At 40.7% G+C, this 27,954-nt stretch overlaps 2 protein-coding genes across 4 annotated transcripts in view; one reads left to right on the forward strand and one right to left on the reverse strand.

Moving 5' to 3' along the window:
• Nucleotides 1-1,878, reverse strand: part of HMGCL (3-hydroxy-3-methylglutaryl-CoA lyase) — a 16,349-nt gene extending 14,471 nt beyond the window's left edge. The window contains exon 1 of the mRNA XM_075208443.1: nucleotides 1,588-1,878. Within this exon, the coding sequence (XP_075064544.1) occupies nucleotides 1,588-1,665 (78 nt within the window). The 5' untranslated portion in view covers nucleotides 1,666-1,878. The remainder of the gene's footprint in view (nucleotides 1-1,587) is intronic.
• LOC142152132 (uncharacterized) lies at nucleotides 1,767-26,785 on the forward strand. Of its 3 annotated transcripts, none has more exons than XM_075208440.1 (8): nucleotides 1,767-2,058; nucleotides 2,718-2,833; nucleotides 4,657-5,355; nucleotides 6,164-6,823; nucleotides 12,894-13,568; nucleotides 19,357-19,851; nucleotides 20,607-20,885; nucleotides 25,526-26,785. In XM_075208440.1, the coding sequence occupies exons 3-8, from the start codon at nucleotides 4,695-4,697 to the stop codon at nucleotides 26,053-26,055; spliced, it is 3,300 nt and encodes a 1,099-aa protein (XP_075064541.1). In that variant the 5' UTR covers nucleotides 1,767-2,058; nucleotides 2,718-2,833; nucleotides 4,657-4,694; the 3' UTR covers nucleotides 26,056-26,785. The 3 variants fall into 3 exon arrangements, with proteins under 3 accessions (XP_075064541.1, XP_075064542.1, XP_075064543.1); XM_075208441.1 differs by having other exon boundaries at nucleotides 19,357-19,548; XM_075208442.1 differs by having other exon boundaries at nucleotides 19,357-19,437.
• The last annotated feature ends 1,169 nt before the right edge of the window (nucleotides 26,786-27,954 follow it).

Consider the following 27,954-nt stretch of genomic DNA (forward strand, 5'->3'; position numbering starts at 1 on the left):
ATCATCTCTAACAAATATGATTCATCTTTAATATAACAGTAAGCTTTACACTGTTGTGCAATTGATGTGATATATTTGGATTTTGCAAATGTCCAAATACTGTTCCTCATAATACTGGGTAGTGAACTCGTTGAAGGATAGAAATCAAAGCATAATTATAAATGTTACATGCTTAGCCTGGGCTACAATTACAAAGGGTGTACCACATAGACCAATATTGAGTCATGTCCTTTTTAATGACCTTATAGATCAGTGTTGGCTAACCTGTGACACTCCAGGTGTTGTGAAACTACAAGTCCCAGCATGCTTTGCCAATATATAGCAGCTTATTGTTGGAAGGATATGCTGGGACTTGTAGTTTCACAACACCTGGAGTGTCATAGGTTAGCCAACACTGTTATACATGGTCTAGAGTAGACCCTAGAGTAGTCCCTACTTGCTAATGCCAATAAGTGGTCATACTGGTTGATAGTGGTCTATCACACAATGCTGGCTGTAGTGCTCACATAGTGCCTGTTATAATAGGAGAAACAATGATATATTATTATCTTAAATTTATAAGGTGCCACAAAGGGCCCGCAGCGCCGTACATGACATACAGAAAACAGTGAGCACAACACGATACATAAAGAACAAAAAATTAACAAAAATATATACAGACACAGGTGACATGGTAGTGCAAATCAAATTATTACTGGGACAATGAGTGAAGGGGATGGTAGAAATCAGCGAGAAGTAGGCCAAAGCTTAAGAAAATAGGGCTAGGGAAGCAGACCAAGAGGTACAGCGGGTGATGGAATAGTAGAAGGAGCACACAAGGAAAGAAGCCCCTGCTCCTGAGAGCTTACATCCTACATTCTATTATAATAGGCCTCTGCTGGACTCCAGGAACCATGTTGCAAGTGGAGCACCCGGGAAATAGGTGCTGAGGAGAACACCAATATATATCAGATGGAATGGATGACCAGTATTTTGAGAAACAAATCTGTCTCCTTTCATAGAACATGGGGATTATTGCCTCCACTTTAATAAGCACACCTCTGTTCAACTTTAACCTAGGATTAACTACAGAATTGGCTCCTTGTTATTCTCTAACATTATAATGATGCTGTATTGTCCATGAGGTTTCTTCTCTCCCTTCATCTCCCCCCTTTATTTGTTTTCTATCACTTACTCCTATAGGTAAAACCAGGCATGAAACAACCTTCATTTCTCACAAATTGTTACTGCATATATCTCCTTCTCTTTAAATGTTAAACTTTGTTGTCTTTCAGCATGTGTAAGATGAATGCTTGACTTCAACGTGGTTTGTATTAACTTTATGCCTTTTATAAAACATTAAAACTACTGAATTTATACAAAAACAACGGTATTGTGGGCATGTTACCCAGCAAAACCAGACATTATCATAATTTATTTTATAGTGCCAGCAAATTCCATAGTGCTTTACAATTGGGAACAAACACAGTAATAAAACAACTCTGGCGTTTAGCACCAAGGGCATACACCAAAGGGTCATAACAAACACATAGATTGCACAGGTAAAAGCGTGATCCCTAGTGACCAGGGGCTCGCCGTGTCTCTGACCTGCCGCAGCACAGCCCCAGAGATCCAGCCTCCACCGAGGCCCCGGGGCACAGCTATCCTGGCAGTCATCACTAACATGGTGTTCCGCCACAATGATCTACTTCCTGCCACGGCTGCCAAGGCCAGGAGGTAACGAGACGATTGGGCAGAGGGTTGGGACAATCCCGGAAGTCTCCTGCCGTAACTTCTGGACGCTTCGCCGTTGCCTCAGAAACCAGAGTGTGCCACTACTTCCCCAAACACTGCCCTCTTCAGGCAGCTCAGCGGCATGACATAGTGGTCCCTGCTACGACTTGGTGGCAGCTTCTGTTCTCTGCCTCATCACCCGGAACATTGTTACAGCCAGCAACGTGTGTCTGTACTGTAGTCTGGGGCTGAACTACAGCTCCCAGCAGCCGCTGCTACCACGTAACACCCGGAAGTGAAATATCTGGTAATTCAGGGTCACGGGTTGGTGTATGGAGAATAAAGGTTTGTGATGAATCCATCAATAGACCATATATGAAGGTTTACGTCTGTATATATATAGTCATATACATATTTTACAGTTCGTGCACACAGTCTGGGCAGAAAACACGAGTATCTCTATTTCTTAATATGAAATATCGTCTTCATATACTTGTTAACTGCACATTGTTGACATTCCTATCTGCAGTGTTACTTGAATAAAAATGTTTTATTCTGAACAGTATACATTACATGCATGTGCTTTCCTTAAATGCATGCTACAAGTAAACAGAACATTGGTCAGCTTTTGAAACTATTGTAACTCAATATATATGTTAAGAATTTCTTACGTCAGATCTTCTATGAAAAAAAATACAGTAGGCATAGTGTATTAGTTATATGTAATGTTGCAATATGCGTATATATATTTTTCATTTGTAAATGGATGTAATTTTATATGTCTGTATTATTTATGTAGAGACTGGCCATCATTATTGCAATCATACTGCATCTCCTGTTAACCCTTTGTATCCTGTTTTGAAGTGGGCAGGGATAGAATAACCTGTATACAGCCAATCAGATCATTGGGCTGTTCACAGCATCACTGAAAGTTTTTATATAATTTTTTCCCCTTTTTATCAGTGTGCAGATTCCCTATTTGTTTATTTATATATTTATTGCAGTAACTTGGAATGTTCTATTTCTATTCATCAGGAAGAAAGAATAAACCTTACATTTGCTTCAAAAACAACATGACGGAAAAGCTTCACATATTGGTCAGTGTGAGTCACAAAAAAAGGTAACCGTTTCTAATGCCCATTCTGCATGTAATGTTTTTCTGTGACAGCACGACTTTCTAAATATCTTGTGTGAAGACTGTCCCTCCTCAATTATATTGCAAATTGTCCAGGCCCTACTTATTAATTCAGCTTCTGGTAAGACTAACTGATAACACTGCCAGCATATATAATGTAAATGTTTATTTTAAATACTTTTGCTACATCAGATTTCAGTAGCCCATTCATATATACATATTTATTGGTCTGAATGACTATAACACAACTTTGAGGTATACACATACTCTAGATATGATTGTTAACAACAAACAAGTCACTTTTATTATAAATGTACGAAGAACAAGAAGCAGATGATAAATATCCACAGCACAAAACAAGATAAATGCAAGGCACTCACCATTCAGTATGCTTATGGAAGTTTATATTATATATATATATATATATATATATATATATAAATAATGAAATCTAGCCACATTGACATGGACAAGCGATGGCAATACATCCTCTAGCACAGTGGTTCCCAAACTTTCTCAGTTCGAGGCCCCCTAAGGGTCACTATAATTTTTCCAAGGCACTCCTAAGCCAAAATAGTTACAGGGTAGTCCCGATTTTTAAGTAGTTGGGTCAAAATAACGTAAGATGTATTTAGGCATCTTCACCATCACATTGTGCCCCTTCATCATATCACTGCGCCCCTTCACCATATCACTCTGTATCCTCTTCATCAAATCACTGTGTCATCTCACACTCTGTCTCCTCCCTTCAGCATCTCACTCTGTCTCCCCCTTCAGCATCTCACTCTGTCTCCCCCTTCAGCATCTCACTCTGTCTCCCCCCTTCAGCATCTCACTCTGTCTCCCCCCTTCAGCATCTCACTCTGTCTCCCCCCTTCAGCATCTCACTCTGTCTCCCCCCTTCAGCATCTCACTCTGTCTCCCCCCTTCAGCATCTCACTCTGTCTCCCCCCTTCAGCATCTCACTCTGTCTCCCCCCTTCAGCATCTCACTCTGTCTCCCCCCTTCAGCATCTCACTCTGTCTCCCCCCTTCAGCATCTCACTCTGTCTCCCCCCTTCAGCATCTCACTCTGTCTCCCCCCTTCAGCATCTCACTCTCCCCCCCTTCAGCATCTCACTCTCCCCCCCCTTCAGCATCTCACTTTGTCCAACCCCTTCAGCATCTCTCTCTGTCCCCCTTTCAGTTTCTCTCTCTGTCCCCCTTTCAGTTTCTCTCTCTGTCGTCCCCCCTTCAGCATGTCTCTCTGCGCCCCCCCTTCAGCATCTCTCTCTGTCTCCCCCCTTCAGCATCTCTCTCTGTCCCCCTTTCAGCATCTCTCTCTGTCCCCCCCTTCAGCATCTCACTCTGTCTCCCCCCTTCAGCATCTCATTCTGTCTCCCCCTTCAGCATCTCATTCTGTCTCCCCCCTTCAGCATCTCACTCTGTCTCCCCCCTTCAGCATCTCTCTCTGTCCCCCTTCACTCTCTGTTTCTTTACTTTCCTTCTTTCCTCATTTCCTGCTGTCTTCTTTCTTGATGTCTTCTCTGCTGCTGCTCCTCACTGACACTGTCGGACGTGATGACGTCACCCCAGGGAGCCGCGGGGCACACTTTGGGAACCGCTGCTCCAGCAAACAGTTTCATGAGTCTCTGTGCATGCTTTCTCAAGGTACAGTAATGCTTGTTATAGTATTGTGTGCTCTGCTTTAAAAGCATGCTGTTATTTTCATTAGTAGTGTTTTTTGTTGTAGCGATTACAATTCGCCATTCAAGGTATAGCCATTTTAGTCAGCTGTAATAATGTCATTATATATACTTTTTTCAACAGAAGAAAATACTCCCTATGTGATTAGAAATAAATGTGACATGAAAACAATTTGTGACTTGGTTACTACTATTAGTAGCATTCTCAACTCTGACAGGCAACTGAAAATGGATGAAGATGATATTGCACAAAAGAAAGATACATCTAATTCAGAGGGAACTGGAAATAGTGAATATGGAATATGGAAACAAAGTGACGAAACTGGCAAAACAAACCACAGTGCACAAAAACGTTGTTATTGTATTGATTGTGGGAAAAGCTTCACCCGGAAGTCATCCCTTATTGTACATCAGAGAATACACACCGGAGAAAAGCTCTTCACGTGCACAGAATGCGAGAAGAGGTTTGGCCTCAAGTCCTCTATGGTCAGACATATGAGAACCCACACTCCAAAGACCCTAAATATCTGCCCTGATTGTGGCAAGTGCTTCACTCGGTATTCCAGCCTTTTCCAGCACCAGAAAGTCCATAGGAAAGAAAGACACTATAAATGTTCCCACTGCGATAAGAACTTTGCTCGGGCATCACAACTCCTGGTTCATCAGAGGATCCATAAAAGAAAGGAGCTACCTGGGAGATCAGAGTGCGGGGAAATCTACAGTAACTCACAAAACAGATCAGAGCAGGCCAATGTGTGTCTACAGTGTGGGAAAAGTTTCAGAGAGCTTCGCTCTCTCATGCGACACCAAAGATTACACAGAGGTGAGGAAGAATAATGTATTTATTGGCTAATATGTCACTTGGTACTACATAGAAATGCATTAGTATGTATTGTAACAGTAGTAGTTTTATTATGACATGCACAGGGAATGGACTGTTGTAGCAGTGTCTATGCATTTAATTACCACATTTAAATGTACTACTATTTGTCCTGTGTTGATTGCTGTTTTTTTTTTTTTACTAGAGGCAGGCAGGGCATGATGGAGTGCCACGATCTCTGGTGTACACTATCAGATCCAGTCACTAAGTACAATATATCTCAAACACTAACCATTTAGGGCCTCATTTAGAATTGGCAACAAAACAAAAAAACAGAGCAAATTTGCTCCTAGCTTTTTTTTTTGCATGCAGGGGGAATACTGACTCTTTTTGCATGTAGCATACAAATATTTGATAGCTTTATTTATACACTGTAATCTAGCAACACCAACTCTGTCTGCAGATATTAAATTTGCCCCCACGCTACAGTGCAACTTTCTCCCCTCCTCCTCTGCAGTGCAACTCCCCTGCAAACTTGTTTTTTTATATACTTTACTTCTTACTGAATGAGGCCTTAAATAGTTTTTTTTAGTATGTGTCTGATACAATATACAGACACATATTATAATATTATATTTGCTTACCATTATAATCAGTGTTTAGTTCTGTCTCCATAACTTGTTACAGTAAGTTTTGTTGTCCCATATCATTGCACAAACTGGGTCCTTCTATTATTTGCAAAGCGTCTGATATAAGCATGTGTTTTCTATTAGTCTGTCAGAAATTGTAACTGATTTTTTGTCTTTCTCAGTAAAAACTGCTTTCCCCACCGACAGAGATGATGGATTTCTAGATTGCGGCTCAGTTGATGAGAAAGCAGATTATAATGTATCCTTAGATAAGAATAAAGATAATTTGCATCAAATAAATAATGAGTCTGTCCGTGCAGACAGGAAAACTCACAGTAGGGACAAACGCTTTCTATGTATTGATTGTGGGAAGAGCTTCACCCGGAAGTCATCTCTTATTGTACACCAGCGAATACACACTGGAGAGAAACTTTTCATGTGCACAGAGTGTGGAAAAAGGTTTGGCCTCAAGTCCTCTCTGGTCAGACACATGAGGACTCACTCTCCAAAAGTCCTCAATATCTGTCCTGATTGTGGCAAGTGCTTTAATCGCTACTCCAGCCTTTTCCAGCACCAGAAAGTCCACAAGAGAGAGAAGCCCTTTAAATGTCCTCACTGCCAGAAGAACTTCTCTCGGTCATTACAACTTGTAGTCCATCTGAGGACCCACAAAGCAGAGAAGTTGTGTCCAAAATCAGAACATGCTGGAGACTCCGATTATCGTGGTGAAGTGAATAATTGCCTCAGAGACAACTGTGTAGCAGAGTACCACGTATGTATGAAATGTGGGAAACACTTCAGGAAGCAAAGTGCATTTATAAGACACCAGAGGATACACATAGGTAAGCATGATGTATAATCCTTATTAAACAAAAAAAAATGTTTATGGGCACAGAGTGTCTGATTCATGTTTGCATATACGTCCATGTGTTTAGTATATCTTGCGGGAAATAGCTGTACACATGCCCAGAAACGGACCTTATTCCAGTGAACACAATTGCATGCCATTCATGTCCATATGCAAATGACACTTACGACTGCCTACGACTTGAGAGGCGGAACAGGAGAGGGTCTGGCGGACTAACGTAGGCCATGTACAGTAGGGGTGTCACAGATGCGGCTAAGTCGTCCTGTGTTTCTTGTAAGCACGTTTGTTTTCAGCTGTATCATTTGCACCCATTGCAGATTTCAAGTGTAAATGCCAAATTATAGTGATGACTGACACAGCATAGTCTTTGATTTAAAAAGTACACTTATGCGTTCCCCCTGAACCCTCCCTCTCCTTCTCCTCTTTTGAAGCTCACTCCATCCGCCTCTTCTACCCCATCCATCTCCGCGTCACTGTCATCTACCGCCCCCCTGGCCCCACCTCCCTCTTCCTTGACAACTTTGCTAGCTGGCTTCCTCACTACCTCTCCTCCGATCTCCCCTCGATCATTCTCGGTGACTTTAATATCCCCATCGACAACCCCACCTACCCTGCTTCCAGCAAACTGCTCACCCTCTCTTCCTCCCTTGGTCTCACCCAATGGACCTCCTCCTCTACCCACTGCCTTGGTCACTCCCTTGATCTTGTCTTCTCCTACCTATGTAATCTCTCCGACTTCTCCATCTCTCCCTTTCCTCTATCCGACCACCATCTCCTCTCCTTCTCTCTCTCCTCTTCTCCTGCTCCCCCCCCCCTGCCCAAACCTACTCTGTCCATACGCAACCTCGATGCTCTTGACCCTGCCTCTCTGTCCTCCTCTCTCGATACCCTCCTTTCTCCCCTTTCCTCCCAGGCCTGCCCCAACCAGGCGGTCTCCCTCTACAATCACACCCTCACCTCCGCTCTGGACGCGGTTGCCCCTGCCCACTCTGTCCACCCCCGCTGCTCCAAACCCCAACCCTGGCACTCCAAATTTACCCGCTTCCTCCAAAAATGCTCCCGTTCTGCCGAACGTCACTGGAGAAAATCCCGCTCCCTGGCTGACTTCCTCCACTTTAAATTCATCCTTTCATCCTACAGCTCTGCCCTCTCACTCGCTAAACAATCTTTCTTTAAATCCCTCATCTCTTCCCAGTCCTCTAACCCCCGCCGCCTCTTTGCCACCTTTAGCACTCTCCTGGCCCCCTCCCCTCCCCCCACCCCCTCCTCCCTGACTGCCTCTGATTTCGCCTCCTTCTTCTCCTCTAAAATCGAGGCCATCCGACTTGAAATCTCCTCCTCCACTCTCTCTTCCACCCCTCCCACTCTTCTGTCCTCCCCCCCAACCACCTTCCCCTCCACTCCTTCCGTCCCACCACCGGCGAGGAAGTCCACTCTCTCATTTTATCATCCCCCCCCACTACCTGCCCCCTGGATCCCATCCCCTCCCACCTTCTTCGCTCCCTTTCCCCCACCACCTGCTCCCACCTCGCTCACCTCTTTAATCTCTCCCTCTCCACTGGCATCTTCCCCTCCTCCTTCAAACATGCTCTCGTATCCCCCATTCTTAAGAAACCTAATCTCGACTCCACTTCTCTCTCGAACTATCGCCCCATATCTCTTCTCCCATTTGCCTCCAAAATTCTTGAGAGGCTCGTCTGCAGCCGTCTCACCTCCTACCTTTCTGAATACTCCCTCCTTGATCCTCTCCAGTCTGGTTTCCGCCCCCTCCACTCCACTGAAACTGCCCTGGCTAAAGTCACCAATGACCTCCTCTCTGCAAAAGCCAGGGGCCACTTCTCCCTTCTCATCCTTCTTGACCTCTCTGCAGCCTTTGACACCGTTGACCACCCCCTCCTCCTTCACACCCTCCAGTCTTTCGGCCTCTCCGGCCCAGTCCTGTCCTGGTTCACCTCTTACCTTACTCACCGTTCCTTCTCTGTCACCACCTCTGGGTCTCTCTCCCCCCCATCCACCCTTCCAGTCGGGGTCCCTCAGGGCTCTGTTCTGGGACCCTTACTCTTCCCTCTATACACCTCCTCCCTGGGTGAACTCATCAGCTCCTTCGGCTTCAGCTACCACCTTTACGCTGACGACACTCAACTATACCTCTCCTCTCCTGATCTCTCTCCCTCCCTCCTCTCTAGGGTGTCCGCCTGCCTCTCTGCCATCTCCTCCTGGATGTCCTCTCGATTCCTCAAACTTAACCTTGCCAAAACTGAGCTCATAGTTTTTCCTCCCTCTCATACCCCATCCCCTTCTGACCTCTCCATCACTGTCGACAACACCTCTATCTCCCCTGTCCCCCAACTTCGCTGCCTTGGTGTCATCCTCGACTCCTCTCTCTCCTTTGGCCCCCACATCCTCTCTCTTGCTAAATCCTGCCGCTTCCAGCTGCGCAACATCGCTCGCATCCGGCCCTTCCTCTCCCAAGATGCCACCAAATGCCTTATCCACTCTCTGATCATCTCCCGCCTGGACTACTGCAACCTCCTCCTCACTGGCCTCCCCCACTCTCATCTCGATCCCCTTCGATCCGTCCTTAACGCTGCAGCTAGGCTTATTTTCCTCTCTCGCCGCTCCTCTTTTGTCTCCCCCCTCTACCTAGCCCTTCACTGGCTCCCATTCCCCTTCAGAATCCTCTTTAAGCTCCTCACACTCACCTACAAGGCCCTCGCCAACTCCACTGCGCCCTACATCTCCACCCTCCTCTCTATTCATGCTCCATCCCGCCCTCTCCGTTCTGCCTCTGACCGTCGCCTCTCTTCCCCCCTTATAACCTCCTCCCACGCGCGTATCCAAGACTTCGCCCGCGCTGCCCCCCTCCACTGGAACAAGCTCCCTCCCTCCATCAGAACTTCCCCTAATCTATCCAGCTTCAAACGGGCCCTAAAAACCCCACCTTTTTCTTAAAGCCTTTCTGTCTCCCACTTAACTTCCTACCTTATCTTCTGCCTCTGTCCCCCTACTCTCCCTCTCTCCCCTGCGTCTCTCTGTCTGTCCACCCCTCCCCTTAGATTGTACGCTCCTCTGAGCAGGGCCATCTCTCCTCCTGTTTCCACCACTTCTAACTCTGCTCTCCAGCTACTTAGCCCTCCTCCTCAAAGGTCCTCCACCCCACATCCACTTTCGCTCCCTCCTCCCCCCTGGGGGTCTCCCTGTCTTCCACGCCCCCCTTCTTGGGCCCCGTCATTTTCGGATCCTCCCTCCCCCTTCCCCGCCCTCTCTAGCTGTGCATTGAGCCGACTGAGTTGCTGTGTTTACTGTACTGTGCTGTCTCCCATTGTATTGTGATTTTGTTTGTCTCTGTACGGCGCTGCGGATGCCTTGTAGCGCCTTATAAATAAATATTAATAATAATAATAATAATAGCTATCGTAGAACATCTGTATGCAACTAAGATAGACTGTAAAATCTCATTGTATATACAGTATGCATTGAAAACATTTTTATTTACATTTTTAATGTAAAAAAAGATATTTGAAAACAAATATTTCTATAAATGGTTATGCTCAGTAGTCAAAGTGACCGTATGGAAAATGAAGGCGGTAGGAGAAGTGGCAGTATGGTATACCACCGTATACACTTTGACCACTAATTATACTGTTAAGAGTTGTTCTTTTATTTTTTGTTCCATATTTATTTTTATGCGTTGTGATATGAGTGTTAATAGTACATACACATGTGCATATACTGCACTCTGTTGTATGTGTCTATGTATTGTAAGTACTGTTTAGTCAGAGCGTAGTTACACCCAGATTCAAATGGAAACGAATCCTGAGATACGGTTGGATTTGAATACGGTCGTAACTATGTTGAGGAAATAAATTAGAATGTTAAAACTAACCCCATAGTGACAAAATGACAACAGCTGGTCACCAAAAAACATAATAGTCTATATGTCTAGCTACAAGTGGAGTTTTTTTCTGGTGCTCCTGACCTGCATTGTGTCTAAACATGCAATTTCATAGGCAGTAATAAAACTATTCCAAGATTGTAACATATTTAAACCCAAAACAAGAGAAATATCTGTTTAATAAGAATAAGAATTAATTTACCTAATTAATATCCGCATTATTATGTAATTCAAGGCAAGATAGAGGCAGAAGTGTATTTAATTTGAATATGTTGAAAACATCCAGAGTAACTATGATCAGATACAGAGGAAACATGGCTTGCAACTTGACTATTGAGCACAGGACAAAGTCTCTAGTAATGGTTGTCTCAGACAATTGTAGTAATAGAAGATCTTCAGAGACACTGGCAGCCTGTAGTACTTCAAACAATATAATAGCAGTTCTGATAGTAGACAATGTACTCACAGATACAGCGTTGTTAATGGAGGATATCCAATATTCCTGATCACATGAAGGCAGCAAAACAAGCTCAAGACAAACTCATAGCCCCTCAGAGCAATTTCAGCAGACACAAATGTAGAAAGATTTCATTCCTAAATAGCGGACAATTGTTTCATATAAGTAGTTCTATGTTTAAGCTGCGGTGGTCACAGAATCAGCAGGCAGATCGATTGTAGAATGATTTCCTACCTAGCCAGCACATACTTATTTCATATAAGCAATTTTAAGTTCAAGTTGCAGTACTCAAAGGAAAATTCAAAGTATGCTGGCTGCCAAAAAGCTGTGTTGGAGTAGTAATGCTGTTTGTGAAGGTACAGAGTCTGACTTTAAACATAAACCGGTAACTGAACAATCTCAGAACAGGCTGTTCAGTAGTCCAGAATCCAGACTAACTTCTATCACTGACAAAGATTGCATGGAACAGTAGGGGGTTTTAAACTCCAGGGGGCAAAATGTATCAAGATGAGAGTTTTCCGGCAGGTTTGAAAAACCAATCAGATTCTAGCTATCATTTATTTAGTACAGTCTATAAAATGATAGCTAGAATCTGATTGGTTGCTATAGGCAACATCTCCACTTTTCAAACCCGCTGGAAAACTCTCAGCTTGATACATTTACCCTCAAAGGTCCAATCAGGTCAGGAGAGAAACGCACCCTAAATTAATGAGACAGGTGTGCAATGATTCAAGCTCACCATAGATGAATAAGTAACTACAACATGCACAGCCAGTGATTCATGCTCACCAGAGTTAAAGAGGTAGTTCCAATATCATAACAGGCATGTTATAAGGTGACCATTGTCTGTGTGTGTCTCATCATTTTCTTATGGTATTAATGGCCTCTCTGTAAGCTATATGTAATTCAGCCTGTTGCCACAGCATTTTGTCCAGTTTGACCACTTGTATGTGTGGCCGAACTGTTGCACAGCGCTCAGGCCAAGCGATAGGATGGGTCTATGTGTGGCCACTTACATATTCCAGCACCAGAGTAGGCCATGTAGCTTAAGATGCGTTTGAACGGTCAGGAAAGAAGGAAGTGTGACGAACTGGAAAATCAGAATCAGAAAATAGTGTTGGGGTAAGGAAGGTAGAATAAATTATTGAGCAAATACATGAAAAGCAAAATGGTTATAGATTTCCTTTTAAAGTCTAGATATATCTTACTTATCAGTTATGCATTTTGTCATAAAGCACATATTCCAAATCCACGCACGTGCTTGTTCTGGAGATGTTGACTGGCAGATTGGTTTTATAAGCCTAATGAGCATTCTAACATTGAGACAACACACCTTATCTTGAACAGAAGTTGGAGAGTATGGAGTAAGCTTAGGTTTTGAGGTCTTTTTCCATGTTTGTGCTTTTAATTATGTATCTCAAACTCCCCTATGTTCATTGCCGTTTCCATCCAGTGCTAGCTGCATCTGCTCCAAAAATATTTGGGAGTTTTTGCACAATGAAGGAGCACTGAACTATCTGACCTAACTTGACAATTGTTTTGATACTAGTGCTGATAAATGTGCTTGTGTATTGCAGCAAACTGTATGAAATGATGGCATGTTTTTAGTTATTTTAAGTCTGGCTTTAAAATCGAATTTGGTACATTTATTGTAAAATTGTGTGAAATTTTTTTTTTTTGTGTGTCCTCCAGGTAATGACTATCCACCTAATAGTCAGACCGATATTTCTGAACCTATTTACACAAATGAAGGATATGTGGAACTGGAGATGAAGGAGCAACCTGATGTCTTAGAGAAATCTAACCCAGATGAGGATGTGACTGTAACACTTGGGGATAATGCTGTCAGAAAAGTCAGCACTGGAGAAAAACGTTTTCTGTGTATTGATTGTGGGAAGAGCTTCACCCGGAAGTCATCTCTTATTGTACACCAGCGAATACACACTGGAGAGAAACTTTTCATGTGCACAGAGTGTGGAAAAAGGTTTGGCCTCAAGTCCTCTCTGGTCAGACACATGAGGACTCACTCTCCAAAAGTCCTCAATATCTGTCCTGATTGCGGCAAGTGCTTTAATCGCTACTCCAGCCTTTTCCAGCATCAGAAAGTCCACAAGAGAGAGAAGCCTTATAAATGTCCTCACTGCCAGAAGATCTTCTCTAGGGCATCACAACTTGTAGTGCATCAGAGGACCCACAAATCAGAGAAGTTGTGTCCAAAATTTGAATATGCTGAAGACTCCGATTATCAAGGTGAACTAAATAACTATCCCAGACACAACCAAGCAGAAAAGTCCCATGTATGTCTGGATTGTGGAAAATGCTTCAGGGAACATACTTTATTATCGACACACCAGAGAACACATACAGGTCAGTGTTAATGATCATCTGCTTTCTATGTCTATAATGATCAATGGCTGTGAAAATGTTATTAAAATTCCAAAAATAAAAATCAACAAACACTCAAGGGCTGTAATTGAATAAACACTTTTCTATTTAATACATTCTGGGCTGCGTCTGTAGTTTCCACTGTCCTCCCGTGTGAGAGTGAGATGCAGAGCCTCGTCTGGTATCTCACCTCGTCGCTCTGTTGTGATTGGGGAGCCCTCCTCACTGATATAGTCTACAGTAGCGGAGGGTCTCGATTTAACTAGCACCTAGTGACACCTTTCAGGATGGTGGCTGAGACCAGTTCAAGTCAAACAGTACCCCTATTTAAAGGGCTGTTCTCACTAGGGACAGAGAGGAACTTTTGGGGAGCTGTCCTATGGACAGAGATCCATCTCTGGACCAATCCAGATCTAAGTCCACAGGGGGAAAGTCTGTCATTTTTTTACCTGTGCCAGGCTAAATTAGCAAATGGATGACAAGAACCAGATGCCCGGTGTATGGCTTCCGAATGAAGGACATTGCTGGCTTTCACAAGAAGAGGGTGAGCTGCTTGGTGACTTTGATTACATTGACACGTCAGGTTTTGAGGAAGTGTCCTTTAGATTGCAGGGAATTGACAATAAACAAATCACGTGATGGGGTCCTATGCAGCCCAGCGTTGCCTTTTAATTGTCCAGGACCAATAGACTACCTCCTCTTCAGTTACATGGGTAAGCTTTATTATAGAGAAGAGTTATATTCTGGACCTCCTGGGGCTGCCACCCAGATGATTCTTTTCCATTGGTCTCCCCAGCAAAAGGACCATGAGATTGGCACTTAGAGAGGCCATTCAGTCCCTGTTGTCATAAAGAGAGATTGTCCCAGTTCCAGAAGAGCAGAAACCTTTAGGGGTTTTATTCCAATATAAATTTAGTTCTAAAACCAGACAAGACCTATTTACTCATGTTGAACTTGAAATATGTAAACACCCATTTTTGGATGGACAGGTTCAAGTTGGAGTCCTTAAGATCTGTTACCATTGGCATGAAGTAGAACAAATTTCATGATTCAATGGATATAAAGGATCTGTAAAAAGCATCAGAATTCCTCAGGTTCGCAATTCAGGACTTCGACTTCAAGTTCAGTGCTCTTCCCTTTGGCCCCCAGACTGCTTACAAAGGTCATGGCAGTGATGGCCGCTCTGATGATGAAGATGAAGAGGTGTCACAATGGACCCTATTTAGATAATCTGCTACTCAAGGCCTCCCTTCTTCAGAACGACCTCTGTATAACAGCTGTTGTAGTCCCATCGGTTCATTATAAATAATCCAACATCAAACCAGATTCCGTCTCATTGCATGGTGTTTGTGAGGCCTATCTAAGCCCTACAATGAACTAGGGATACCAGCTTTCAGGGGTGGGAAGTAGTGATGTTGCATCTTCATCTTCAGGGTCATTGTTCTTGCGATGAAGCAAAGCTTTGCATAGATGTACTAAAACTCAGAGCGTTAAACTATCTGATAGACGCACAGTCCTTTCTTAAAGGCAAGGCAGTCTGAATTTAGTCAGACAATGCCACGACTGTGGCATGCATATATCACCATGGGAGCACCAAGAGTACAGCATTGATGCTTCCATTAAGGACCCAAGTCTGGGTCCATTTCTGCATTAAGACCTAGCTCTTATGGATTTTGAGGTTTGGCTGTTGAAACCACGATACTGAGAGAAAAATGTTTTAGGGAAGGGGTCATTTAGACCATGCCTATAGTCAGAAAGTCGATCTCTGGAAAAAAACTACCATAGGGTGTGGAAATTGTATATTTCCTGGTGCCAAGGGAAAGAGTTCCATATTTCATGCTTCAGGTTACCACACCTTTTGTCTTTCTTACAGGACTGTCTCGACAGTGGCCTCACATCATCATTTGAGCCCTTGGACACTGTTGACCTTAAGTGTTCCTTTTGGCTATATGCTCTGCGAGGAGAGTTTCTGAGTTGTGGGTTCTTACTTACAGGTTGCCAATTCTGGTATTTCTTGATCACAGGGCACTTCATCTTCTTCATCTTGCGCACCTAACCATTTTGCAAGCCCAAGGTGTTGTCAGGGTTCCACCTTAATTAAGACATTGTTATCCTATCCTTAAAGCAAGCTGGATCCTCAGGTGATCATGGCTCGCTGTATTTGCTAGATTGGATGGATCTCTGAATATCTATTTGAATAGAACTGATTTATGGATGATGTATAATCTTTAAGTGGATTAGAGTGGTTATTCATCAGGTAAGATACAAATACTAAATAAAATCACTACAGGCTCTAACCAAAAAATAAATACTAAACAAGCAGTTATCAAACTTTAGGCTGCCACCTCTATAAAAAGAGAAACAATCGCTAAATGGGAACCTATGTGTATCTCCTAGTTGGAAAGAATTCAGGTTATCAAAATGAACATACTTCCTCGCCTCCTATATTTATTTCAGACACCCCCGGTACCAATACTTCACAGGTTACTGGCATCACTCCAGTCGGCATGTAACCACTTTATTTGGGGAGGCAGGAACCTCAGAGTAAAACCCTGCTCTCCAAACCCAAGGAAGCAGGGGGGTCTAGGTCTCCCATTAACACACAACTACTATCTGGCCACCAACTTAGCCATATTATCTCCTGTGACATTAATCCAGGACTTAAGAAGTGAGTCGACATTTAAAATGCCCTAACCCCAGACAATTCTGTTCACCACCTGCCATGACTCCCTAGAACTTGCAGGCCCGCTTCGGCCTACACATGCCCCTCTATTTCTTTTGCGTCATCCATATGGGACTTGGCCAACCGACATCACAATTTGGCTCTCTACCTGTCCCCTCTGAGACCTATCTGGACCCATCCACTGATCCCACCGGGTCAATCAGAATCAGTCTCCCGATGGTGGAAATCTCACGAGGTTGACCGTTTCCTACACATTATGAGGGAAACAGCCCCTGCATCATACAAAGAGATTCGGGTCAAATGCCATCCTCCCCCTCCCACACACTACCAATACATACAAATTTGAAACTCCATGAAATCTCAATCCCGATCTAAATGACTCCACATATTCTCATCTTTTCAACGTAAATGTATATACTCAGCTGGACGCAAAGAGGTATCATATTTATCTTGTATCACTGCTTTATTTAATCAAACTGTTGTGCCTCACAAAGAGGCGTGGGAATGTGATCTTGGGATCGTCCTGGACAGCGAGGAGTGGTCCATCATCCATGCACGAACAGCTAAAGTCTCCATTAAAGCAGGTATTCAAGAAAACTGTTACAAAATATACACTAGTTAGTACATGTGTCAAGAAAACTTCATTGTATGTACCCCTCGGTGTCAGATCGATGTTGGCAGCTCTGCAAAGCTCAGGCTACTTTCTTACATATATGGTGGGAAAACCCCATTATTCACTCTGGATATTGCCTGTCAGGCAACTGGCACTAGGGTCCCCAAAAAACCTTTACAGATTCTACTTAACCTACCTATCGCTTAGTAGCACATATATGCCAGGCATACAAGTTGCTCATTGCGAGAGCATGAAAACAGCCCGCACCAACCTCGAAGGCAGAGCTGCTCAACCATATCTGGTACATTTCTTTCAAGGAATATATACCCGATCTTTTGAATAACGTCTCAATTCACCACAGTGTCCACACCTCAGGCGGTGTGGACACCGTGGTTCCACACACATCACTCTCCAGGTCTTGGGAGCACCTGAATGAGACATCCCCCCCTCCTCCACCCTACCTAACTTCCAGATATATTTCTCCCCCTGTCCCCCACTCCTTCCACCCCATTCCCCCTTTTATAAAACTTAAAACCACTGCTCCACTCTAAAAGATTATTTTCTATCAATCACATATGTACAGTATTTGTCCTATTCTAACCTGATACCATTTACGAGACACACAAGCTGTTATTTTAGGATGCGTATCTGCTTTACCATACCATTTTGTTACATGTTGTCGGACTATTCGTTTGCATGTCTATCCATGTAATGTGTTATTGATCCATCAAGCAGTTTCAAAATAAAAAGTAAAAAAAAAAAAGAGAAACAATGAAATCAAATAATTTTTTGACAGCACCAAAATATTAAATATGAATCTAAGTAAAAAAAAAAACCTAGGTATGAAATATACATGAGATTGAAATTTAAATTGTATTGCACATATGAACAGATACTGCATTCCTGATATAATTTGTAAACACTGTTTGCTACTAAATTGCCTATGCAGCATGAACATATTTCAATAAAATTTGTTTTATATATATATATATATATATATATATATATATATATATATATATATGCGACTACATTTCTTCTATACCCTATGGGAGGGTATTGTGAATACACAAATTCTCTTCAATTTACCTCCAAAAATAGACTTCCCTAAATATATCTTGTACAAATGTAGAATATACATGTATATTATTGGTTGGAACTCTGTATATTAAATTGAATATGCAGAGCCTTGCATAGTGCTCAGTCTGATATGAAGAGCCATACCTAATGCCAAAGCTAGTACACAACTGCACAGAGCTCTGTCACTATATTAATAGTGTACTGACTGCATCAGGCAGGAGATATGGGGAAGAGGAAGATATGCCAAATCTATAATATAGCAACACAACGCACCTCTCTCTCCCCTGTCCCACTTTTACTTTTGACTGGTCACCATACTCACAGTATATGAACAGTGCAATACCCTCAGCAATCCGTACAAGTGGTAGAGGATATAGGGAGATATACTGTGCAGATGCATATTATATTTGGAACATTTCCCTATACCCTGTACCTCGTTTATGCTTGACTACTTAATCTGCCGCTCAGTTTATATACTGATAGCTGAATATAGAGGAAGAAGGTATGTAGTGCCGTTGCCAGTCACTGTGCTTTTTTAGGGAGTCAGTGTATAATTTGCATAGTGATGGCTCTTTATGTTCTCCAATGCAGACTATACTGGTCAGTATCAGTCTAGAAGAAGTAGTAGAGGAGCTTCCAAAAATGTGCAAACTGCTGGAAGCACGGTATGCACATATAATGAAGAATTATGGAGGTACCCGTAGAAGAAAAGAAAATGAGGACAAAAGAAAATGCTGGTTCCATTAATCAAGCCTTAATAGCATATGTCATTTAAAGGATAAATACAATTAAATAACAAAATAAAGAAAATCTACAAGACATGATAAGTTCCATTAAATGGAATTCACTCAATATCATGATACAGAGATGTACTTGGTGCTAAAATGTCTTGCCCAGCATCATAGTTCTTTTTTGCAATAGAACAAAACTGTTACTAGTAATTACTGTATGTAAAATAAGTTAAATACATTTTTAATGTATGTCTGAATACAGTCAGCACCTTATAGTCTTTGATCTTCAAATCCTGCTTCTGATCATCTCATAATCAGTCACTTGCCATGAGTTTTGCCATTTTTTTTATGAATCCACCTAAACTGGATAAACAGAATATTTCATATCCATTGTTTATGATGACCACTTTGATATTCCAAGTAGCTTTTAGTATCAGCACCCTGAAGAAGGTATTGGAAATTAGTTTAGTACCAGATAAGGCTGCAAGGTCTGCATCCAAGTTTTGTCTATTGAACTTATTGTTAAGTTATTATTCAAGTTGAATGTGAGTTGGTTGGCAGACATCTGATCATTTAAATTATCATTTTGTTTACAGTTCTACAAATCATCTAATTAATTAATAAGAAATATTTGACTAGTGATGTTCTGTGTTTGTTTTTCAGGTAGCGGTGAAAACAGTTATGTGAAGAATCCAGAGTGCCATGAAAATTCCGATATTCAAGATTGGGAGACAGAAAATAATTGTAAATCTCTTTCAGTAGAAGACAACTTTACACTGCTTCAAAGTCATAATACAGAGGACATTATCTCTAATAATGTATCCGATGCTTTAGAGTCTGAGGGAGTGGGAAAAGGTGAAGGCACAATAGATATTAGCTCTATTCCCAACCAAAGATCTTCCAGCAGCAAAAAGCCCTACCTTTGTATCCAGTGTGGGAAAAACTTCACTCGAAAGTCATCCCTTTTTGGACATCAGAGAATCCACACAGGGGAGAAGCTCTTTACCTGCACAGAGTGTGGGAAGAGGTTTGCTTTTAAATCCTCTCTAGTCAGACACCTGAATACCCATACTGGAAAAACCCTCAATATCTGCTCTATATGCGGCATATATTTTAGTCGATATGGCGATCTGTTGTTACACTTAGAAAATCATAAGGGTGAGTGACTCTATGGTGAACGTGTAGTTTAAACTTTATTTTATTTATGGGTTATCAAAGTTGCATCTTCCTGACTCAACCAGGATTTGGCTTCTCGGTCATCTTCAAAAAACCACTCTCTCTCCCATATCTGTCCAGGAGACCTGACAGAACAAACCTTGTGCTGTCGTACAGCACTTTGTTATAATAATGTTCAATTCAGGCAGCTTTAACTAATAAGATAATAATAAACAATAGTTGGTTTTTTTTAGAAAATGAATCAACAACAAGGGATTTTGCGCCAAAGGACATAAAACAGTTTACGAAGTCTCTAAATGGAAATATACTGTCCATCTTTTCTGAGAGTCAAAATAGACTGTTGTAGAATAGCACCTCTAAAGACAAAATACTTCAATGATAAATACATGGTATTGAATGAATCGACATAACCACACATGCATTATTGTGGCAAATAATTAGTGCAATTTCATAATACACATAAGTCAGAATTGATTATAATGATCTAAACTAGTGAAATATAATTAAACATGTATTTAATTGACTGAAACAGACAAAGTAGCAAGTTATTCTTGCCATTAATGTAAACAGACCATTTTAACTTCTTTTCTAATATACATTTTATACACTTCTGTTTGAGATTCCCAATATCCACTTCTTCCTGCCTCCTACATTTTCAATACTTTGCATTTATTTAAGTCATTTAACATATATTGTTCTTCTTAAACAACAACATAACACAATTTTTTTGTCATCAGATCAGCTGCAGTTAAATCACAATATTGTATCTAAGACTGAACCCAGAGAAGAGCAGTCTCTAAACACAGATGAGGTTGAGACAACAGCGCCTTCATTGAAACAGCAGGATTCAAGTCTACTAGACAAGAACCAGAGGTCCCATGGTAATAAATATCCACTGCCTTTCACATCGCTACCTAAAAATGACTATGTGGATTCACAGTTTGTTGACACACTGGAGAAAATACAGAACGAGTCTATGAATATAAAGCAGGAAACCCCTGAAAACACCTGCACAGGTCAGTTATAACCAAAGCAAGCACAGGACAATAGGCTCATTTGTGAAAACTGTTCTGTAGGTAAATTTTCCAAATTGTACTAGCTAGACAAATGACATTAGAATTGAATTGGTTGCTATGGCATGCTGTGCTATTGCAAAATCTCCTTTTCTGCATAATTTTCCTAAATGTCCCCAACAGACCCTCTTTCTATAGCAAGCATTTTTGAATGTTGAACTGTATGACACTGATGTACATGAGGAGTTTACTTTTTCAATTTTTCTATGTATAATATAATAATATACACTCAGTGGCCAATTTATAAGGTAAGCCTGTACACCTGCTCGTCAACACAAATATCTAATCAACCAATAATGTGGCAGCAACTCAATGTAGGCATGATCAAGAAGTCCACTTGTTGTTCAGACCAAACACCAGAATGGGGAAGAAATGACTTTGACAGTGGAATGATTGTTGTTGCCAGGTTTGAGTCTCAGAAACTGCTGATCTACTGGGATTTTCATTCACTCTCTAGAGTTTACAGAAAATGATGCGCAGTACAAATACATCCAGTGAGTTCTGTGGGTGAAAACGCCTTGTTAATGAGAGGTCAGATGAGTTTTGCTGGGCCTGTGCCCTCTGTAGCCTCAGTTTCCTCTACTTAGCTGACTGAAGGGGATACCAATGAGCCCATCCACTTCAAGGTTTGACATGCTGTCCATCCAGAGATGTTCTTCTGCTTACCACTGTTGTAATGCATGGTTATTTGAATTCTGTCGCCTTCCTGCCAGCTTGAACCATTTTCATAGACGCATAGAATTTGATGGCAGGTAAGAACCACTTGGCCCATCTAGTCTGCCCATTTTTTAAACTATGGTAACCTCAAACTCTATTTGAATACTAGGTGAACTAAGTGTATATTATCTGCCATCAAATTCCATGTTTCTATGAGTATGGCCAGACTGGTTGAAGCTGACAGGAAGGCGACAGAACTTAAATATTGCATCAGAAGGATTGTGATGTATAATGTATAAGTTTGGTGATCCTACTAATGTGTTGTCTGAGGCGTGTCTGGTGGAAACAAATCCGACCTTATCTCAGTGAATAAGGTTGGGGAGTAGAGGTTTAAGTCTATTTGTAAGTACCTTAACAAAAAGTTTAAGGATGGTGTGTAAAAGGGAAATTGGTCTGTAGTTGGTTTCAGAATAACACTTATATTAGAGCGGGTGATGTCTGGGTGGAAATAGTTACCTTGTATTATGGAGTAAAAAGCCTGGGACAGCTATGGGAGTAATACTAGAGCAAATATTTTATAATACATACATATAAAACATAGGAAAGCAGTCAATGCCTGTAGCTTTTGAAAATTTTTGTTATTTTTAGGCTTCTTTAGTCTGTTCTGCATTACTGTATTGGTTAAGTTTGATTATTGAGGTTGGTTTCAGCTTTGGGAGTCTACTAGATAACAAGTAGTTTTGGTTTGACACTTTCCTTTTGTTATCCAAGAGATCATTTTTATGAATACTATATAATGTTTCATAAAAATGGTCTGAAAAGCTTTTTTTTAACTCTTGGTTTGTTTGCTAAAAATGTAGCAATTGCATAGAAAATCTGGTTTGAGTGTAATATTCTTAAATCGAGTTGTCCCAATCTGAAAGAGAGAGTGAGAAATTGGTGCAGTGGGAGCTCGGAGGTATTACCAACATGTCAAGATTGGTTTTAAAGTAAGTGGGGTTTAGGTTGAGGTAAAAGATGAATTAGAAGTAGAGGGGGTTTACAGTTGAAGTCACATAATGATAAAGTACTGACTGTTTAGGTAGAGCTGAACAAATGTAAACTTTAAAATTTACAGGAGTATAGCTAAAGCATAAAAAATAAGTATAAACATACATTATGTGATCCCAGGAATATATCAAGTTTGTAGAAGCTTCAACTGCAAGATTAGTACTATTTTTCAAATGCTGTGCTTTCAGAATCATTATTGTGGCGATATACATTTAGAACTGTTTGAATTAATTTCAGTTTAATCATTTTAAACTACTAGAATTGCAAAAGAAATAAAAATAGCTTTAGCATATGTGACATTCTTTTAAATTGAAAATATGACCTATTGATTAATTTGTAGCTCTAAATTAGTTGACCGAGTCCTCCTTACAACACTCATTCAGTTCATTGATATTTGAGAGCATTCCATTATAAAATAGGCTCTCCAGGTCAAGCAACAGAATGGTGTTGACGTCAGGAGTTTGACTTGGAGGTTCCAAAATATTGACTCTTTCTTTTGCAGCCATTAAGATGCAGATTTGCTGTTGTCCTTAGGGGCCTTGTAAGTTGAATGATCCAATTTCCAAGCTTGAGTTGTCAGAGAGATGGCCATTTTCTATAGACTACTCTAGTATAAACAGGAGGTCATAGTGTACTCTATGATTGTAAAGTGTAATTAATGTGGCCATTTGCTCGTGGCCACTTAAATAGGATCAGGACTGCAGTACAGTAGGCAGAGTGCTGGCTCAGGGCACTGGGTTCAACACTAGACAACCTGGGAACAGATTAGAGGGTTAGCTCTTATCTGTAGGTCACAAGGTACACAAGATACACACAGAATACAGCAACATGTGCTCTTTTATATACAGCCAAAATCAGTTTTCATCCTTGCCATACATTCAAATAAGCACTTGAAATACTGGACTAATAATAGTAGATAATTTGAGCAGAGTGGCCAATCTGGGAGAGGGGGTAGACTGCACTGAGCCAACCAATCAGAATCCAGCCACACATCTACTCTTGCCTCTTGTTCTGTGGCATTTTTGATAAGCAATGGTCTGACAGGTATGCTCTCTGGCAGCTTCAGTGTCTTCTAGTCATCTCTGTTAAACATGAACATGTGATGCACTTTGTTATACATCACAAATGTGACCATTAATCATTGCAATTATAGTGAGGATGGGGGTGTCAAGGTGTCCTCTTGATAGAAGGTTTATGAGGAGAGCAGGATGATGAGGGACAAAGGCATAGAGAAGAGGTTTGAGTGGACAATGAGGAAACTATGGGGGCAGTTAATGGGTTTGAGGAGTGAGAAGGAGCATAGCGCATGGAATGTGGTGGGGATCCGTATGTAAAGATTGTAGCAGCTTTGTGTATGGTTGGTTATTTATTAGCAGATGCCACATAAAAAAAAGTTTTAAAATTTGCCTGACTCCTAAATTGTTAGGCGGGCTCAGAGATTTTAAATTATTTGTTGAGCCCGGGTTTACTATCTAGTAATCCATAAAAAATATTGAAATGTGATGTTATCCGTCCCTGTCCTGTCACTATTCTGTAAAACACGTTATAGATAGAATAGGATAAAAAACAGAGAGTTATAGTAAATGAAGTACATTTCCAGGAGAGAAAGGTTACCAAGGATCTGTACTTGGACCAGTGCTTTTTAATATCTTTATTGGAGTCATTGCAAATGGTATTGAAGGGAAAGTATGCCTTTTTGCAGATGATACAAAGATATGCAACAGGGTAGACACACCAGGAGGGGTAAACCAAATGATTGATGATCTAGGTAGAGTAGAGGAATGGTGAAGAGAGTGGCAACTACAGTTTAATGCCAAAAAATGCAAAGTCATGCACTTGGGTCTCAAAAACCCAGAGGCTAAATATAGTATTAATGGCACTATAATGGAAACTACTGAGAAGGAAAGGGATCTAGGAGTCCCTATTTCAGGTGACTTAAAGGCAGGTAAGCAATGTAACAAAGCAATGAGGAAGGCAAGTCAGATGCTTTGATGCATAGGGAGAGAAATCGGTAGCAGAAAGAAAGAAGTAATAATGCCACTGTATAGGTTATTGGTACGGCCTCACCTAGAATACTGTGTTCAATTTTGGAAGCCATATCTCCAGAAGGATATAAATACATTAGAAACTATACAAAGAAGGGCAACTAAAGTGGTCCACGGCCTACAGCATAAAACTTACCTGGAAAGACTAAAATAACATAATATGTATAATTTGGAGCAGAGAAGGGAAAGGGGGGCGCACGATAGAAACTTTCAAATATATCAAGGGTTTGAACAAGGTACATGAGGGAAACATTCTTCAAAGGAAGAGAAGTCTTAGAACACGAGGACATGCACTGACACTGGAGGGAAGTAGGTTCAGAGGAAATTTGAGGAAAAACTACTTCACAGGGTAGTGGATAAGTGGAATAGCCTCCCATCAGATGTGGTAGAGGCTAATACAGTAGAGCAGTTTAAACATGCTTGGGATAGACATAAAGCTGTCCTTAAAAAGAATAATGGATCAAATAAGGTTTAAGGTTACCATAGGCTAATAAAACAATGGGCAGACTAGATGGACGAAGCGGTTATTATCTGCCGTCAAATTCTATGTTATATTATTTATGAATTTTCTCATACATTTATTATAATATATGTATGAAATATGTTGTAGCTTGATCATTTCAAGAGGCTCCCATAATACAAGTTATCACTTAGCTATTCATTAGGTTATGTATATTATAGTCAAATCATGTCTGCACAAAATTAATACAATGTTCTCCACAATAATTAAGCTTTTTTTTTATGAATATTCCATTATGTTGGTTTTAACATATTAGGCAGTGAGTAGCATATTTCCAAATTGTAAACTATTGTGAGTTTCTTATCTTACAGATGGTGAGCACCTTCAGAGCCATAAAAATGAAGAAATTACCACATACCCTTATTCACTTGACTGGGGAGTTGAATTTGATTTTTCAAAATCTTTAATTGAAGAAAGTTCTGGGAAGATGCAGAGGACAGATGAAAGTGAAAACCATTCAGAGCAACCTATGCTAAATGGGATGAGTAATGGTACCTTTGGAATAAACATATGGGATGGATCTGATCAAAGTAACAAGAGAACTCAGAGTGGAGAAAAGCGCTTTCTATGTACTGAGTGTGGGAAAAGCTTCACACGGAAGTCATCCCTTATTGTACACCAGCGAATACACACCGGAGAGAAGCTTTTCATGTGCACAGAGTGTGGGAAGAGGTTTGGCCTCAAATCCTCTATGGTCAGACACATGAGGACGCATTCTGCAGAGTTTTTCACATGCACTGAATGTGGGAAAAGCTTCAGGGACTATTCCAAGTTCTTACAACATCAGACAAGTCACACAGCAGAGTGGCCCTATACAGATACCCATCTAACAGTTGTTTAGATCCCACTTAAAAATATACAAGGTAAAAGCATATAGCAACATGGTCAAACAATCCTCACATGCACTCAACATTACAACTGCAAAAATATATATTGAAAGTAATCTGCTGCGATTATCTTTATTTTAAAAATGTGAAATATAAACTAGTAAAGGAGGTAAAAAAAAGTGGTGCAGCTAACACAGCTGATAACAGGGCAGATTATTGATTAATGCCAGTGACTTGGAGTTGTAGACAAAGTGGACAAAAATATAGCCTATCTGCATACTATTCTGATTAGGCAACTCTCCTTATACAGCATATCAAGATATTTTTTTTCCATATGACAACACATACACAGTAATAAAGGTCTACAAAATGAAGAATTATGACTTCAAGTAATAAAACAACAAAATAATGTATAAGTATCAAAAAAGTGAATTCCTGTTTGTATCAGGGTATTCGTATTCATGTATTCTGTTTACATATTTTGTTTATGCCGATGAGGATAACACATTATTATCTTTTATTATTACATTATTTATAAGGCGCTGAATGACAAAAACAAATGATATACAAACAGAAGGTAAATATGGCCCTGCCCAAATGTGTTTACAATCTAGGAGGTGTGAGGAACACTAGATACATAATATAGCAGAATAACACCTGTGGTTACAGGTGGGGAAAGTGTGTGTGGCCATTGTCTGGAACCAACTGCAAACAGAAGCAAGTTAATCATAATTATGTCTTTAAAAAAAAAAAAAAAAGAATAATATATATTTTTTATATATATATATATATATATATATATATATATATATATATATATATATATTTATATATATATATATATATATATATATATATAAACACCATATTATTCTGATACTAATTTCTCTAATTATAAAAGCAAAAGGGGAGTGTTATATTCACAGATAAAATCCATGGGGCCTAGGCAACACAGATTATGCATTCAGTAAATCTCACATTGAGGTAATGTTTAAAGTACCCTCTCTGTGTCTCTCTCTCTGCGTGTGTGTGTATATATGTATATATATATATATATATATATATATATAAATATGTGTGTGTGTGTGTGTATTTGTATATGTATGTGTGTATATGTGTGTGTGTTGTATATGTATTATACAGTCAATTCCATAAATATTGGGACATCGACAAAATTCTCATATTTTGGGCTCTATACACCACCACAATGGATTTGAAATGAAACTAACAAGATGTGCTTTAACTGCAGACTGTCAGCTTTAGTTTGAGGGTATTTACATCTAAATCAGGTGAATGGTGTAGGAATTACAACGGTTTCTATATGTGCCTCACACTTTTTAAGGGACCAAAAGTAATGGGACAATCGTCTCAAAAGCTATTTCATGGACATGTGTGAGCTATTCCCTCGTTATTTCATCATCAATTAAGCAAGGAAAAGGTCTGGAGTTGATTCTAGGTCTGACATTTGCATTTGGAGTCTGTTGCTGTCGACTCTCAATATGAGATCCAAACAGCTGTCACTATCAGTGAAGTAAGCCATCATTAGACTGAAAAATCAAAACATCAGAGAGATAGCAAAAACATTAGGTGTGGCCAAATCAACTGTTTGGAACATTCTTAAAAAGAAAGAACGCACCGGAGAGCTCAGCAACGCCAAAAGACCCGGAAGACCATGGAAAACAACTGTGAATGACAGAAGAATTTTTTTCCTGGTGAAGAAAAACCCCTTCACAACAGTTGGCCAAATCAAGAACACTCTCCAGGAGGTAGGTGTACATGTGTCAAAGTCCACAATCAACAGAAGACTTCACAAGAGTGAATATAGAGGGTTAACCACAAGATGTAAACCATTTGTGAGCCACAAAAACAGGAAGACCAGATTAGAGTTTGCCAAACAACATCTAAAAAAGACA

Source organism: Mixophyes fleayi, chromosome 4 (genome assembly GCF_038048845.1).
Source record: "Mixophyes fleayi isolate aMixFle1 chromosome 4, aMixFle1.hap1, whole genome shotgun sequence".
NCBI classification, from domain to species: domain Eukaryota; kingdom Metazoa; phylum Chordata; class Amphibia; order Anura; family Limnodynastidae; genus Mixophyes; species Mixophyes fleayi.